Source organism: Leguminivora glycinivorella, chromosome 3, assembly GCF_023078275.1.
Source record: "Leguminivora glycinivorella isolate SPB_JAAS2020 chromosome 3, LegGlyc_1.1, whole genome shotgun sequence".
Classification (NCBI taxonomy): Eukaryota; Metazoa; Arthropoda; class Insecta; order Lepidoptera; family Tortricidae; genus Leguminivora; species Leguminivora glycinivorella.
Window position 1 is genome coordinate 10,285,027 of NC_062973.1, and position 18,810 is coordinate 10,303,836.

At 37.0% G+C, this 18,810-nt stretch overlaps 1 protein-coding gene across 15 annotated transcripts in view; it reads right to left on the reverse strand.

Moving 5' to 3' along the window:
- LOC125242692 (poly(rC)-binding protein 3) overlaps positions 1 to 18,810 on the reverse strand; it is a 333,013-nt gene that overhangs the window by 14,368 nt on the left and 299,835 nt on the right. For 7 of the 15 annotated variants that reach the window (XM_048151578.1, XM_048151568.1, XM_048151572.1 and 4 more), the window contains 6 exons: positions 16,380 to 16,436; positions 16,043 to 16,159; positions 13,792 to 13,944; positions 3,579 to 3,686; positions 3,020 to 3,139; positions 2,236 to 2,349 (listed from right to left, as the gene is read on the reverse strand). In XM_048151578.1, coding sequence (XP_048007535.1) covers positions 2,236 to 2,349; positions 3,020 to 3,139; positions 3,579 to 3,686; positions 13,792 to 13,944; positions 16,043 to 16,159; positions 16,380 to 16,436 — 669 coding nt within the window. Of the gene's footprint in view, positions 1 to 2,235; positions 2,350 to 3,019; positions 3,140 to 3,578; positions 3,687 to 6,188; positions 6,282 to 13,791; positions 13,945 to 16,042; positions 16,160 to 16,379; positions 16,437 to 18,810 lie in introns of those variants that run through there. The other 8 variants (XM_048151582.1, XM_048151581.1, XM_048151580.1 and 5 more) reach the window with 2 other exon arrangements.

Sequence of the window (18,810 nt, forward strand, 5' to 3'; positions counted from 1 at the left end):
ATAATTAACTATTCACGAAGCCGCTCCTCACTTTTTGTCCCTCGCTTGGTCTCATTAGATTTGAAGATCGGCGTAGAGATACATATGTGACGTTTCACGAGAGAAGGTACCTTATGGCGGTCGACGCTCACGTCACATAGCATCGCTGTACAAAGAGCGTGAGCGCCTACCGCCATAGGTACCTTTACCCGCGGAACGTCGCATATGTACTTGTGTAGCTCCAAAAAACATCCATCCGCTAAAATACAGTTTAATATCAATAAATTATAACATGTAGCGATGTTGAAATCTTAACAAAAACTGTTAAAAACATTACACTTTGAAGCGACAATAAGTGAGGCGTAACTTCATGAATATTCCGAGAACTGGAAAGCCAGCATCATCATCATTCATATCTTAAAAATTCTGTTATGTCATAACAGATAAGTGTGTGAACACAAAATAATGGAAATGATGTTGATGGCTCTTACAATGCTCGCTGTAATAGTTTTTTTGAAAATTTTGCAGCAAAACGTTTTCATTTCAGCTCCAGCTGCTTGTTTTTCTTCTCTGACATTGCCGGGATGGGATCGCTGGATAGGGTTACCTGGGTGAGAACCTTCAATAAATTAATCTAAGATAATTCGCAATACAAATCCACAACTACTTCATAAAAAAACAAATTTGCGAATTTCCTTAGCACGAGCATGAATCCACTTCGCGAGTTCTTGAATGGTGCTGCCCAATAAAATGCACCTTTAAAAACTTCCTGTTAATTTAATGTCTGAAATTGAACTATGAACACTATACGAGTCACGTTAGCCATGCGATACCATGGTTAATCAACGGTAAATATCGCAAGTAAACAGAAAAATTAAAACAATATTCGGAAGAGGCAAAGGCAAAATAAGGAGAGGTGCAAGTACGGGAGTGGTCGAAAACTTATCGGCAACGATACACTGTGCGTGAGTTTTCGGCACGAGGTACCTCGGCGATGCCAGAAAACAAACAGATAAAGCTTTGAAAATGTGTTTGTTTCTAAATGATCCGTTGTCACGTTCGATCAGTGTGCTTAATAAATTAATGTGATACAGCTATTTCTAAGGACCAGCGCTTATGGATACGGGGTCTAAACAAGAAATGTAACATTCGTCTGGAACGTGCACTTAAGATAAGGGGATCGACATGAGTCACAAGCGTAAGGGAGATTACAACGCAAAATAAAATTCATACCTACATTCCACATCACCGGGGTCTACTCTATGTATTTACAATGTTAATAATCTGCAACTAAAGGGGATTCGACACCACACATCCAAACCAATTTAAGGGATTCTGGGGCAGCACCAATCACATTGTCACTCCGTAATCACACAACCTCATAGAGATACATTTGCAATTATAATCAGAACTTTTCGAGTCTAATTACGCCGCAAAGTCATATGCCACATTTACACGGATTTGTACATTCGCTAACATTTTTCTTTACCGTACATACAGAAATAGTACAGAATAATTCCTACACTCTTACGCTAAAGGTGAAGAAAAAGGTTAGAAAATGCTGGGCCGAGAGTCGTTTCGGGAGAGGGGTCTACCACAAGAAACGTCCAATCGAGCATTCCGAAAGTTCAAGTTTCAATCTACAAGGTTTAGAAAAGATGCGGCAGATACACCTGGTGTTGCAGCTCATCGTCGCAATTTAGAACCATAAGAAAAAATATAATAAATAATTGTTTTAAATTGTCTTTATAATTACTTTGTGACGATGAATCTGCTTCGTAGGTGTAGGTATAATTTTCAGAAGTCAAATCCGACCACCAGATTTGGTCGCTCAGATCACTACCGTTATTAAATCTAGTGTGCAGATGAAACAGTCACACTTTAAATCTTCAATAGTGCCATATCAAGATAATATAAATATTTGCGGCATTCAATGGGTAGAGATATTAGCAAAAATATGTTTCATAGCGAAGGTCACAAAAAATACGTCACATTTTTTTATGATTCGTATGCGAGACCGTTTCGTATATTTTGTAGCCTTCGATGTGTAATATGACCATTAATCGAGTAGAATTATAAGACGTGAGACATCTTATAATCCGTTATCAACGCTAAGTATAGGTCGAAGGCAGGTATCATCTCGTTTCTGGAATGAATTCATCAGTATCAGAACCAAATCTGGTGGAGTACGGACAGTCTCTCGGCGTATCGTGGCACACGTTAGGTCTCTATGAGGCGGGTGCGGCGCGGACTCACGAGGTGGTGTTCGTGCAGCGCGGAGACGGGCGCGGGCAGCAGGTGGTGCGGCGGCAGCGCGCCCACCAGCGGCGGCTTCACCTCCAGCAGGGGGAACACGGGCGCGCACACCGCCTGCGCACCACACTCTTAACCAGGGCCGCTATCTAAGGCCTCACATGGCGGCCCTGCCGGTTCCCACCGCGGCCGAGCATTCGGCGGTATATGCGATGCCCATCCGACGATAACAAACTATATATCGCACTTTTCTCACAGTATCCAACCCCCTACACGCTTTTTGTACGCTTGCCCCCGCTACGATGTTTTTGTATCCATTTACATACTCAATGGTAAGTTTAAGAAATAACTATTGATTGTACTTCCATAGCAAACATTAACACAATTTTAAAAATTACAATCATCAATGTCAACCGCTTTGGTTCCAATTAACCGTTACGAGTACTATGAGATATCTGCGCTATCTGATGATACAAAAAATCTTACAAATTTTAACTTTATCCTAATTTTGAATCAGAAAATTAAATTCTATGTTACATTTTGTAAAGTACAGGCTACCGGCGCCTAAAACGGACCATTGATATTTTTTTTTTCTCATTGTCAATATAAACTTGCAATTTTGTTTATGGTGCTAATGAACGTGGACACATAATTCAAGCTCGTTCATATTTAGAAAAATATGAAATTTAGTAAGCGCGAATGCTTAAGAATGTTATAGTGACTATCTTAGACGCCAGTACCTTAATAAGATATCTCTTTTAGAGTAATATGGAAGGAAAAGACTTACGTCTTGTGCAGGCACAGCATAGTTCCCTTGGATGGTGTAGGCCTGGCCTCCCGCTAGGATGACGGGCCCGGCCACGTTGGGCTTTGGCCTGTATGGGATTGTGGCACCTTTAGGCGGACTCTGGAAAGAAAAACAACGGGTATTAGTAACTTAAGTCAATAGACTAACGAAAATAAATAATTTTGCACTTGAGGTAGGTAATAGTGTCTTTTCACACCGCTGTTTAAAAAACGGCGACGGTACGGAATCGCAGTTTTTACCGAATTCTTCCCACACCGCTGCTCAAAATACGCAGACGGTACGGAATCGCCCACTTGTATGACCCAGCGGGTTCTCCGGCATCTGAGCAAGGTTCACGAAGGCCCACCAGGCGAATTCTTGGTTGCGACAGTGTTAACATCGGATCTTTCTCCATTTTTAGGGTTCCGTACCAGAAAGGTACCCCAAACCCTTATGGTGCGACTCTGTCCGTAGTGTCCGTCTATCTGTCTGTCAAATTATTTTTTCTTATATTTAGATATTTTATACTTTACGTACATATGTGACACACTGGGCTTACCTCTAACATGACACAGCAAATGTGGTAAATGCATTGCGTGATAGCGTCGCACGTCCCGCTGATGGTCACGGCTCTTTCTGTCGAGTTCGGCAGCATTTCACTTGCAACCTGTCAATACAAACAAATAAGTTAGTGATTTAGAAAATTCGCAAAAAAATTTAATACAATGATCAGCAATAGCCTTTTTATTGATTATTTCTGAACCTAGGCTTGTCTTTTACGTGACGTGCTAAACCGATCGTATCATGAAAGGACTCTCAGGTTGAACGCGATTAATTATCACTATTTTACCTTTTTTCCGACGTTGAAAGACTATCACGTCATGAGATGATCGTTCTATAATCTGGCTCATATACAAAGCATTTTAAGTTTTATTAATTATGAAAATAAGTTTGGATTATTGACATTTAGTAGAGCGGCCAGAGGGTCTCGGAAAAAGTTGATGTGACTGGAGAGTATACTGCTGACAAGTGGTATCGTTGTGATCGGTAGACTTTACTGAGTACGAAAAAATGACTTGTTGCATTCTCAGACTGTGGGGGGGTTAACTATGACGTCACAAAGATCGCGGTCCCGGGTTTAAATTTGACTAAGAACCCCTTATCCGATTTTGTCAAATGAGGTGTCATTTGAAAGCTAATACAGTGCCCTTTAAGATTTGGTATCACGTTAAAAGTATAGTTTTGTAGTTAATTTTTTATTAATAATAATGCAAAAATATCTTTTTTTGGCAGTCTTTTTTTACTTTTGTCACACTAAAAAGGCAATAAAAAGGACTCTTAGATAAAAAATATGTTATATAAATCATTTAGCCACATTATTAAGCTATCTGTTACTTTTTAAATTTCTTCGATCGGATAATAAACAAGCAAACGACAAGCACATACACGTAGGCGGCAAGTACCGCTTGACACGCGTTCCCATACATTAGGCGTCAAACAAATTACACCTAGCGCAAAATTCGTTTCAAGCCGATATACCTCTAATCTTATTCATCGTAACCTATCAATATTAGTATCATTGAAAAGTACAATTAAAGTTCTTTAAGAAACAATGTCTACCATTTGCTTAAAATCAATAATGGCCAATCTACGGTAGTTACAAAGAAAAAAGTGGGGATGCGATTTGAGTGCTTCCTTAGGTGTTTCAACCCTAGATGAGTTTAAAAGGGGAGGCAAAGGTGACATATGGCTCGTTCTCTCATCTGAAAGCTACACGGAGGGTTAGTGGAGGAAAAAACTAGGGTTTTAGTTTAGTTTTAAGTTATTTTTTCCTTTATTTGTTGATTTTATTGTTTTTAATTATTTTGTAATTTTACCCAGAATACACGTGGGTTTCTTTTGCTGAAAATTCCCTTTTTTATGAAAAATGTGACAAATTTTATGGCATTTTCTGATAGAGACTAAAATTAACTTTCAAATAAGGCCATATAGTCATACTTATACTTATATAATATTAAGGGTAATACCGCTTGAACTCAAACGACTAAGAGGTGCGGTTTTTTGACCCAGTATTAAAAAGTAATAGAAAAATCAAAACGATTTGACTTCGGTCGTTATACACATTAAATTACTAAAATGAAGTTACCTATAATTTTTATCCGAAAATGCCATGAAATTCATCACATTTCTCATAAAAAAGGGAATTTTCAGCAAAAGAAACCAACGTGTATTCTTGATAAAATTACAAAAAAATTAAACAAAATAAAATCAACAAATAAAAGAAATAATAACTTAAAACTAAACTTAAGCCCTAGTTTTTCCTCCCCTGGCCCTCTGTGTAGCTTTGAGGCCAGAGAACAACCCATATGTCACCTTTACCTCCCCTTTTAAACTCGTCTAGGGTATCAAACCTACGGAACCACTCAAATCGCATCCCCGCTTTTTTTCTTTGTAACCACCGTAGACTGGCGATTATTGATTTTAAGAAAATGGTAGATATTGTTTCTTAAAGGACTTTAATTGTACTTTGAAATGATACCAATATTGATAGGCTACGATGCATATGATTAGAGCTGTATTTGCTTGAAACGAATATTTGCTCGAGGTGTATTTGTTTGACGCCGAATGTATGGGAACGCGTGTCAAACGGTGTGCCTCGAATGCGGTTAATATGCTTGTAGTTTGATTATTTATTATCCGATTGAAGAAATTTAAAAAGTAACGGATAGCTTATTAATGTAGCTAAATGATTTATATAACATATTTTTTAGCTAAGTGGCCGTTTTCATTGCCTTTTTTAGTCGCAAAAATCAAAAAAGAGAGTCAAAAAAAAGTATTTTTTTGCATTATTGTTAATAAAAAAATAACTAACAAAAATATATTTTTCACATATAAGAAATCTTAATCAGCATGTCATACGCTTTCAATCGACACCTCATTTTTCAAAATTGAATAAGGGGTTCTAGACAAATTGGCAAAAAATTGAAACCCGGGACCGCATTTATGACGTTCAAAAAAGTTAATTAGTTAAAAGTTTAAAAAAGTTACCGACGTCACGAGGATATTTGCTCGTGCAGCATATGTTCAATGTACCTGTACCTCGGCCAAGCTACCGACATGCCTCTCGCTGTGTGTGGACCGGCTCGAAAAGTAGCGTCCACTTCAGTACCTGTATGTTGGCGCCGGTCACGTCCCGTATCTCCTTGATCTTGGAGCCGCCCTTGCCGATGAGCGAGCCGCACTGCGACGCAAACACCATGAGCAGTACGTAATCAACTCACTGGGACCATCGACAGATGACTCACTGTCTACAAGTAATGTCCACTTCAGTCGCTGTAGCGCTGGTCACGTCCCGTATCTCCTTGATCTTGGAGCCGCCCTTGCCGATGAGCGAGCCGCACTGCGACGCAAACACCATGAGCAGTACGTAATCAACTCACTGGGACCATCGACAGATGACTCACTGTCTACAAGTAATGTCCACTTCAGTCGCTGTAGCGCTGGTCACGTCCCGTATCTCCTTGATCTTGGAGCCGCCCTTGCCGATGAGCGAGCCGCACTGCGACGCAAACACCATGAGCAGTACGTAATCAACTCACTGGGACCATCGACAGATGACTCACTGTCTACAAGTAATGTCCACTTCAGTCGCTGTAGCGCTGGTCACGTCCCGTATCTCCTTGATCTTGGAGCCGCCCTTGCCGATGAGCGAGCCGCACTGCGACGCAAACACCATGAGCAGTACGTAATCAACTCACTGGGACCATCGACAGATGACTCACTGTCTACAAGTAATGTCCACTTCAGCCGCTGTAGCGCCGGTCACGTCCCGGATCTTGATCTTGGTACCATCATAGATTAAATATAAGATCATACCATCCTATACGTATTAAAATGCGACCGCCTAAGAACGAGCAAACATTACACATCACATAAATGGAGCCACAAAAAAAATGTCTTGTAGCTTTCGATTATACTTGAAGATGGCGTTAAGTGTCATATTTAACCCCCGACGCAAAAACAACGGGGTATTATAAGTTTGACGTGTCTGTCTGTGTGTGTGTGTCTGTCTGTGGTATCGTAGCTCCCAAACGGATGAACCGATTTCGATTTAGTTTTTTTTGTCGAAAGCTGAGTTAGTCGGGAGTGTTCTTAGCCATGTTTCATAAAAATCGGTCCACTCTATGTCGCGGTCGGTAGCGTTGAAAAAACCGGAAAAAATCAAATGTTTTTTTCAGGAGTTTATGAAATTTTCGTTTTTTTCGGTTTTTTTCGGGATTTTTAGGAAAAAAACGAGCACATTATTAAAATAAGTATTTATTTAGTCACTCAAATCACTGTCACTCTCATCATATACCTCAGTTATTTCTTCTTCCATATGGTCGGTGTAGTCCGTTTGTAGGTGCAAATTCGCCCGAATAAAGATTAATTTTGTAGGTATTTTAAGGCTATGAGAACGCTTATTAATATTCACTAAGTTTACTGGACAGGACAATCTAGGACTACTAGCGCCATCTAGTACACCCCGGTTGAACTAAACATGGTTTTACTCAATATATCACTTTTCGAAAAAGGTAAAAATTTACTGATTTCTGATTTTTTCCTGTGTTTTCACCTAATTACCTGTCTCCATGCCAAATTTGAACTTTCTAAGTCATCTGGAAGTGGGTTAGAATTTATGTCTATAGGTATATAATATATATATGATAAAAATGACGATTTTTGGACGTTATTATCTAAATAACCGTTTGAGATGTATTTATGAAATTTGGCGCACATGTCTATCTGGCATCTCTCAATATATGAGCCAAATTTGACACGTTTATGTAATATAGTTTTTGAGTTATTAGGGGGTCCAAAGTAGCTCCAAATGGTTCGTGTAATATAACACACGGTGCTGCTCGCCAGTTCTGTTACTTGAACTTGGCTTGACACGCTACCGCGTGTCTAGATTAAGACGCTTTGGCAATAGCCGATTTCTGTCTCTGGTATGTGTCCGTCCAAACAATGACCAATTTCTCTCAGCTGCGGCGGACGATGGAGGAATACTGAGCAATCTAACCGCAATATTTGACAGCAGTTTGGTAGAACATAACCCTTTCCACCAACTCAGTGGGGTTATGTTCATGACAGGCCGCCAAATAACTTCATTTGCCCAAAAACCTTCTTTTGCTCTCTGCATACTCGGCGAATTCAGCCATCAAATACCCGTCAGTAGTAAAAAGCAATGTGTAAAGGTTTCAAAACCTTTAAAAAGTCAAGTAAATACTTTTTAACTGAAATTTTTAAATTGAAAACTACATTCGGTTTTTTTCAATTCGTTTTTTTCGGTTGAAATCGTTTTTTTCCGAAAAATACGAGCCGAAAGTTTCGCGGTTTCTTTCTATAAATTTCTGAAAAAAACAAGTGAAATGGAAAAAAACCGGGAATTTTCCGGCTTTTTTCATCGCTAGGTCGGGGGCTTTTTCAAAATTTTAATTTTGTGGTTATTGACATAGATTTGTTAGAGTAATTATTTATTAATGCCTTATTTTGATTTATCTTACTGTCATTTATGATGAAAGTATTAAAGAATATCAATTGACTAATAGTAGTCACTGGGTTTCCGCCATGTTGGAATGTTATAAAAATGGCGGACAAGCAGTGACGGTGGCCAGTTCGAGTACAGACGAGTTGCAGTGAAGAAGTCTTGAAATATTTATTGTAAATTGGTTGTTATTATGTTTGTAATTAACGAATAAAGTAAAAGTGTTACAAGTAATAGTTTTCATCATCAACCTGGTAATGTCACTTACAGTTCAGAAGTTGGACGAAACAAGAATCGATAAGATTTTTGCCACGCCGCACAAGTGTAAGGTTTTTTTTTTTAAGTAGTCAAAATAATGTAACGGATTTATTTAACGAAACGTGCATTTAAATTGCTTTGGTAAGTGAGACATGTATTATATTTATTTCTTAAAATTAAACTTCATGTTCTGAAACTGGTTTGATAATCTACCCTCATGGCAGTATAAATTGATGAGATCTCATTATTGTTTTATTTAAAAGATGACTTACTTTTGTACCTAAAAATCTTTTTACAAAAGGTGTGTAACATTACATTGCCCATTAGTTATTGAAACACATAAATCTGATAACTATATGACTAGTATATTCTGGATACACAATAAGCGCCGTCATATGGTACGTCATTCAGTTTGTGACAGTAAAATTTCATAAATTAATTGGCATAAGGAAATCGTGGAATTATGAGTAAAGTAAATTTGTATCTTATCAATAGAAATAAAGTTCTGATTAAACGACTGCTTTATTTAACGATGCATCGAGTTGTTAAACACGAGCCATTTTATGTTGTTTCCGAAAAGTGGTGTAATTTATTCCAACGAGGCAATTGTCCTGCTGTTGTATTCTGTTATTATAATATAATTATACATATTCGAGCTTATCAAGTTATACAGATCAGCTAAACAATTAAACATTCATACTGAATGAAATACGCTGTGTAAAATTATGTTCTCATAAAGTACTTCAATAATTTAATCCCTCGTGTCCGGTAACACAAGATTGGTAAAAATTATGTATTCTTATGAAAAGTTGATCTCAATTCAAACTGAGAATTATAATGCAGTTCTTAATTTTGATATTTAATGCTTTAAGTACGATTTTGAACAAAAACGATTCCTGTTCATTTGCAAGTACATATTTAATAGTGAATTTAACATATTATATTAACCGTTAAAATTTAAGTTTTGCAATTGTGGGTAGTTTAATTCTGTTAAGTACTGAATTTAAATAAACAACTTTGATAATAAGGTTGCCAACCCCTGGTATGAATAATGGAGAGTATGGTGTATCTCTAATCATCTTCAGATATTTTATGATAACTCGTTATAAAAATGTTTAGCGTTTTAAAGTTTTAAAACTCAACGAATTGAAATGTGTTGTTTTTCAACGTTTTATTTCACGAATTGGACTGATTGATCTCATTTTGATTGTTGACGGTATGCTACCACATTTATGAATACTATTTTATAATGGCCAGTGATGGCAGAATTATTTAATCAAAGTAACGTATAAAATAAAATGCTTCGCATTTTACCATGGTGATCATGGGTGATAATTCGATGGGAAATCGAAAAATTACATCTATGGTGTGAATAAATATCATTAAGACATGTTTCAGACTATTAGTAATATATGTTTGCTTCTTAAGAATAACGATTCAATCTTGATATGCTTATATATTATGGTGCATGTGACATGACATGGGTGATGGTCACATGTAGTCATATGTAGAGTCATATGTAGAGTCATATGTAGAGTCAGTCATATGTAGAGTCGGTCATATGTAGAGTCGGTCATATGTAGAGTCGGTCATATGTAGAGTCGGTCATATGTAGAGTCGGTCATATGTAGAGTCGGTCATATGTAGAGTCGGTCATATGTAGAGTCGGTCATATGTAGAGTCGGTCATATGTAGAGTCAGTCATATGTAGAGTCAGTCATATGTAGAGTCAGTCATATGTAGAGTCAGTCATATGTAGAGTCAGTCATATGTAGAGTCATATGTAGAGTCAGTCATATGTAGAGTCAGTCATATGTAGAGTCAGTCATATGTAGAGTCAGTCATATGTAGAGTCAGTCATATGTAGAGTCAGTCATATGTAGAGTCAGTCATATGTAGAGTCAGTCATATGTAGAGTCAGTCATATGTAGAGTCGGTCATATGTAGGTCATAGAGTCATATGTACGCGTAAACTCGAGTATTTTGGCCCCAGTAGAAAATAATGACTTGAGCTAGGGTATTGCACAATGAATCGTATCTTGTGGAATAAATGGTTGACGCACGCGGATGGACGTGCGGGATTTAGAGCGCGTGGATGAACGTGCGAGATTTAAAGCGCGTGGATGAACGTGCGAGATTCAAAGCGCGTGGATATACGTGCATAACATTTAAGCACGTTGATGAACGTGAAAGACTTTCATTTCAACCTTTATAAATACATGAAACATTAATATAAAAGTACAACATAAATGACTGTGCCTTAATATCAGAATGTATATTATTGGAACTTTTGATTGGATAAAACAGTACAGCAATAATTACATATTTATCTTTTGGCTACGTGTAATACGTGTATCCAGTTCTTTACATGTTTTATAGTCTTAGGTGATCAAGAATAAAGTAACAAAAAAAGAGACTTTATTGATAACATATAAAACTTATTACCTAGCAGGTTTAGCTCGTAAAATATTAAAAGTAAAGTACTTAAACTTTGTATCGGTTATGAAGAGACCTATTAGATTTAAAATAAAATCGTTACTAACGACTAGTTTCCCTTTCATAGATAAAAGAAATAAATTGAAAATGTGCAATTTGAAATCTAGAGAGCAAACATTAATAATCTTTTGTCTTTAAATTCGCGATAGCTCTTCATGAAAAGAAAATATATACTTGCTTTATGTGTGAATAGATCTTTTGATAATTAAATTAATTGCTTACCACTTGCGGCTTGTAATCAGCGCGAATAAAGATACGTTGGATATCGTATTTGGTTTTTAATACGACACGGTATATAAAAAAATAAAGAGATTATATATATAATGTCTGACGGGTGTCGCTATTGTTGACCTGTAACCTAAATAGTATATGTACAAAGAGTTTTTCTATTTCGGCATACTAGTGCATCAATCTTAGCTAGCACCTAAAATAATAATAATAATAACAGGATAAAAAAAAATAATAATAAAGACCTACACCGTAGTCATGTACTTGCGATTAGTCTTAAATGGTTGCGTAATATAATATGTTTACGTTACAAATGGTAAATATTAACTAGGCGCGACATTTTATTGACAGGTCATTTGAGTATTTAAAGATTCTGTAAATGTGTATGATATATACATCTGAAAAATCTTGAATATAATTACTCAGTATATATAAACAGTAGATATATATTAATATATCTATTAAGGCGATGACAATAATTTAATTAATCATAACGACTATCGATACATTATGACTTATTGAATTGATTACCGAACCATAATCGTTTTACCATAATTTCGAAGACAGTCGAAATTATGTCCCTAAAGATAGTGTTGCAAGTTTCAGATCAAGGACCCAGGAGCGTCCAGGTGAAAGGGTCTGGTATTCGTTTACCACCCAGGAGTGCCCAGGTGAGAGGGTCGGGGTGTAGATTCACTTCCGACCCAGGAGTGCCCAGGTGAGAGGGTCAGGGTAAAGATACCTCTGTTTCGATCGTCCACCGTGGGTCCTCATACGCTGGCATGGTATGCGAGCTTGCGTCTGGCGGCGCAATGTCCGGCGTCCGTGATGAGCAGCATCGGCAGCACTATCCAGGCTGACAGAGCTTGGGTGGCCCATGATGCTGTTGCAGCGGACGGGTACATCATGTTGCCGAAGCCCGTGGCGGCACGGGAATTTCATTCAATCGTGTGATGAGGTGGTGATGTCATAAAACCGTGTAAATATGTTCTTTTTGCTTGTTTCGCGAGTGAAGTGTGAAGTGAAGTGTTGCATTGTTTACTTAAATATGTTTATAACTTGTGAAATTAATTTAATTATCCTAATTTAATTAGATGTAATGAATTCAATTGGATGTAATGAATTTAATTAGATGTAATTAATTTAATTGTATCGAAGTTAATGTTATTCATATATTTATTTTTCACGGGCCTATATTTCTTGAGAAGATTTATGGAAATATTTAAAAATCCATTTTATAGCATATCGTAATTATGTGGTAAAGGTATCGGTATGAAGTGAAGTGATGTTTTGTATTTCTATTGTTTAAGAATTATTTCAAATGCATATTATACTACACTTTTATAATCTTTTTCTTGTATAAACTGATATTGTCTTTCTTTTGAATTATTTCACATTAAGTTTTGGCGAAGGGTCTCGCCTCGAACAGGATGGCCGAGCTGTTAGAGTAATTATTTATTAATGCCTTATTTTGATTTATCTTACTGTCATTTATGATGAAAGTATTAAAGAATATCAATTGACTAATAGTAGTCACTGGGTTTCCGCCATGTTGGAATGTTATAAAAATGGCGGACAAGCAGTGACGGTGGCCAGTTCGAGTACAGACGAGTTGCAGTGAAGAAGTCTTGAAATATTTATTGTAAATTGGTTGTTATTATGTTTGTAATTAACGAATAAAGTAAAAGTGTTACAAGTAATAGTTTTCATCATCAACCTGGTAATGTCACTTACAGATTTATGGCTCGAAAGTGACACTTAACGCCAATCTACAAATAATCGATGGCAACAAGCCATTTTTTGTGGCGCCATGTATGTGTGGTGTGTATGCGCGTTCTTGGGCGGTCGCATTTTAATGTATGGGATGGAATGATTTTCTTATATTTAATCATAAATTAAATATAACAAGATCATACCATCCCATACATTAAAATGCGACCGCCTAAGAACGCGCATACACTACACCACACATGATGAGCGCCAAAAAAATGTCTTGTAGCTTTCGATTATACTTGTAGATGGCGTTAAGTGTCAATTTTGACATAGATTTAAGTCAAAAGTGACACTTAACGCCAATCTATAAATAATCGAACACTACAAGACATTGTTTTTGTGGCGCCATCTATGTGTGGTGGAGTGTAAGCGCGGTCTTAGGCTGTCGCATTTTAATGTATGGGATGGTATTTTCTTGTTATATTTAATTTATGATTTAATCTATGGTACCATCGACAGATGTCTGGCACCTAAGGGTTCACTTTAGTACCTGTATGTTGGCGCCGGTCACGTCCCGGATCTCCTTGATCTTGGAGCCGCCCTTGCCGATGAGCGAGCCGCACTGCGAGGCGGGCACGATGAGCCGCAGCGTGATGGGTGCGCGGGACCCGCCGCCGCCGCCTTCATTGAACTGCGAGCACCACTGGAATACGAAAATATTATTTGAGAAACTTAATCGAGGGACTCTTAAATATAGACTAGCTTACGGCCCAGCCACGACAATGGTCTAAGCGCGACAGCGGTGAGCGGCAGCCATACGTGCGAATGAAAAGTCCCATCGCTGTGTCTCGTTCCAATGTATGGCCGCCGCTCACAGCTGTCGCGCTTAGACCAATGTCGTGGCTGAGCATTTAGAAAGTATATTAGAAGTAAAGGAGCAAGCTTTTTATTGTCTGGACAGATAAGCTAAGCGCAAGGGTAAGTTCTTTTAACCGAGAGGTGTCATATTTTAAATGAGACTGCAACAAAGCCACATTAATGCGTCTCATTGCTGTACCATAATTAAAATTTTGAAAAAACCCCAGACATAGTGGACTGACTTTCATGAAACATGTCTAAGAACAATCCCGACTATTTCAGCTTTCAAACAAGAAAAAAACTCAATCTAAATCGGTTCACCCGTTCGGGAGTTACAATGCCACGGACAGACACACACACAGAGACAAACAGAGAGAGAGACAGTCAAACTTATAACACCCCGTCGTTTTTAACTCGGGGGTTAAAAACAGGCTACAAACTAATGTTAATGAGTAAATCCATAAAAACAAGAGTTCCTGTAGAGTTGAATGGCTATTCGTGTGTGCATTATATCAATACAAGCTAGGTACGTTGTGGTTTCATTGCAACTTACGACGGAAATGGTATTTTTATGACTTGAAAAAAAAAACTGACTTTCTAAATGGATGCCCTGATATAATAAGAAAAACGTCATCAAAAGCCGATATAATGCCCTTCAACGATACGCAGTATCCTAGGCGATAATCTATTTATTATACCAATAATGCTATATGATATTATTACTATTAGAGTAATGCAAGTTTATCTTTAAAACCTTGACGATCGAGTGAGCGATCTAAGAGTTATCAGTATCTATTGAATAACAAACAATAGATATGGAAAATCCATTATGAAGTAACCTATTGAGCCTAGTGTTAATAGGTAGGTCATAATAATATATATTTAGTTATTTGCGATATTGAGTTTAATAAAAAGTATTTTATTAAACTCAATTTTGTTTCACCTGCCCAACTGGGGTAGTACCTCCGCCTTACAGAAGACCGCAGCCAAATAGCACTAGACCCTACTCATAGTGTTGTGTTCCTGTCGGTGAGTAAGGCTGCCAGAGCTCAACGAGGGTGCGGTGTGCTGATGACGGGAGGACTTACGGAACTAACTTGTTCCGTTTATTGTCCTTTGAGTCGTCGGCAACCCGAACCCTCCTTGTCAAGTTTCTAATGGGGTGGCAACGCGCATGTGACACTGTTTGAGTTGCAGGCGTCCATAGGTTACGGTGACCGCTTTACATCAGGCGGGCCGTATACTTGTTTGCCACCGACGTAGTATATAAAAAAAAAAACCTAAGATTCTGTGCGACGAATTCTAGGTCGTCACGTCAACTGTATGTTTAAATACTTTTAGTTTTACTAATGTGTATAGTTTGTGACGCATTTGGTTGCAATGGCAATGTCATATGTTTATAAATAAAAATAATATTCAGCGTACTTCTAGTAGCCATATAATGCACAGCTCGGCATTAGAGAAAGATCTATATGTCGCCTTTGTATGATACGATATGGAGGACGATATAAATAAAACAAAACCTCTTAATACTGGTCTAATAAAAGCAAAGCAAACTTTCATCATTGAGTGAGAGAGCCTTCTTTAGAGACGCTGAGTGTTCGATTGATTTGGGTTCTAAAATGTCTAATTAAACAATACTCGTACTAACTGTAGGTATTCTTTCTGTACATTAATACGAAATCACTCATGTTTATTTTGTGTGAGTATTGGTTCATTTGGGGAGTAAAATGTGGTTTAAAATTTTACGCAGTCGTGGGAGTTTAGAATTCGCCTAAGTACCTAAAGTGTGTGTGTTTCTTTGTGTGTTATTTTCTCGAGATTTTACTTTAATGATGGCAACCACCATCCACACACCCTCATTACGAATGCCACGCATTTAGCTTGGTATACCTTTATGTGGTGGTATATCTACCCTAGATTTGAATATAGAACATATTTACCTCTTCAAATTTCTTGCATATGAGTGTGAAGGCCTTGAATATAGCACTTGTGTTGCCGGTGACTGTGACGATGCGCTCTGGGCACGATCCATCTGATATATTGATTTTTGCTCCTGACTGAAAATATAAAAATATTCCACATTACATTCAAACAAATATTTTTCGGGATCTGTGTAAAATGACATTGAGTGGGTAATTCTTTAAAATAAAATTAAAAACTGTTTTACTCGTACCTAAATGTTAAAAAAAAGAAAGATGTAGTTAGTGCCTAAATTACTGTCTCCATGTGCAATCTATAACTTATAAATATAACAAGACTAATACTAATAATACTTACTTCTTCTCTAAACCTTTTGACAATTTCTCCCTTTTTCCCAATAATACTGCCAACTTCCTGCAAAAAACCAAACAATCAACGGTTAGTTGTTTTTAAAGCTAAATCCTTACGTTATTAAATAAATATTACCTAAATATAAAATTAGTTTATTTTACGTACTGCATTTTTGTTCACATTTTATGATTTATATGATTGTATAGGAACAGCTCAAGACTAGCCAGGGTTGTATATAAATAATCCTTGAATAATTTCCAAAAGTCAACCGAAAACGCCCTACAATTGGCTAACTATTGTGCAACGAACGCACCTAATTAATGCAGACGCAATAAGATTTATCACATAAAAGATTTCCTGTGCCAATAATAGCGCGCCGTCGGACATTTCTTTACTGCAATAATAGCACAGGGATACATCAGTAGGTTGTCGCTGGCAACTCCGCCTGACTCCTGCAGTATGTGAACAATGCTGATGCACTAGGCGTCAATGCACTGACCGCAGACACAAATAGCGAAGCTGATAGATGTTGCAAGGGAGCAAAGAACTCTACCTACATTAATTATACACTGTTACGACTGTATTTAAAACCCCGGCTTATCAGAATCATTATAATGGAAACACATGTGACTTCAGTACATATGTGCATTGTCTTTAACTTGGGAATTTCTTTTACTTATTTATTTGTACTTTTGCACGGGACATATGGTATCACAAAGGCTGGTCACCATGTGTTTACATTGGATGTAATTTATGTCATGTCAAGCGAATGCACACTATTAAGCACGTAATATATCATCAAGTTATGCTTGTTTTGCATTAAAATGCTGACAAACAGTCTTACATTAATATCTTCACATGCACACACAAACAAAGCAAAACTATTGAGGAAGCAAGTGGGTACAACAAGAGCATTAGATGTTGTAGACATAAATTAGAAAAAGGTACAAATCGATAAGTTTTATGAACTGAGCGACTGCCAATAGCTGGACAGGTGCCAAATGTACTTTGAATTGGATTACAGCCAATTAAAAGCACCTAGATGTACGAGTTGGTTATACCTCTATCTTAACATCAATATGTCTTGCATGTCACAGCAATCTAGACGCATCTAGGTGTGCTAAATCAGTTCAACTGTTAGGCAATCTAGCCAGTACTCTTCTATACTAATCAAGTTAGATGTACAGTTAGAAAAAATAAACTCCTCAGCCAGTCATGGCTCTCTTATCACAGACGGGTGGTGAATAAATTGCATATTTATAGAACAAATTAGTGGAATTAGGGATTGAAACTACTTTATTAGTTACATTTTTACTTTACTGAATATCTGGCCAGCCACATTGATTTCTCAATGTAGGTAAAGACGAAATGTTGAATTGAATGAGTTTTTTTTTATAGGTCTCACTTGGGTAGTAAGATAGGTAGCTAATAGATGTCTGCTTTATGAGAACTATAAATTACCTACCTTCTACGAGACTGCAGCTGATGAATAATAATTTCTTACCAAAAGCCTCAAATAGCAAATATATAAACTACTTATTAATTGCCAAACAAGCTGGTTTTATGTGCTGATTGTATATATTTTTGTTGATTATCAATAGCATAAGCTGCAAAATAGCAGTTTTATTATACAGTATCTTTTTTTTACATAAAAATGATCCTACTAGTACTGGAAAAAATACATACCCACATTATTATTCAACATTATGAAAAAGCCTATGAAAACAAATTATGAAAAGGAAATAACAACAGAACACCTTTTTTTCCTATTAAAGAGTCAAATGAGCTTGTGATTCTGAGTAGAAATAATATAACATGAAATAAAACTGTGGAAACGGATTAAATCGCGTATAATGAATTTACAATTCAGCCCCACGTTTCGAACACTTTACAGTGTTCGTCGGTCAACAGGAGACTGAGGAAAAATTACAATGTGCAAAAGCTACCCACATACAAGAAATATTAACGAACCTTGACCATAAATAGTCCGCCTACATTGTATATTACTGACTCTGTAACTGTGTCTCTTTTGTTTCCTTTATGTACAATAAAGCTTATACATACATACATACATAAATAATATAGATTTCTAAGGCAGGTTCACACACTATAAATAAAGCTAGTTATACAATATTTAAAAAAAATACCATTACTATGTTAAAAAAGACAATTAATCTATACAAAATACGCTGTAAAGTGTTCGAAACGTCGGGCTGAATTGTAAATTCATTATACGCGATTTAATCCGTTCTATAGTTTTAATTTCATGAGTAACTATCGCGGTAACCGAAGACAATATTAAATAACATAACACTTCAAACAGTGTGGTTCAAACTTTACATGAAATGACACAAATAATGTTTTCCCCTCACAAGCTCGGAAACATAACAGCGGGTAAAAACGCATTTTATCCACTAGTGGGTAAAATAATTTGCCC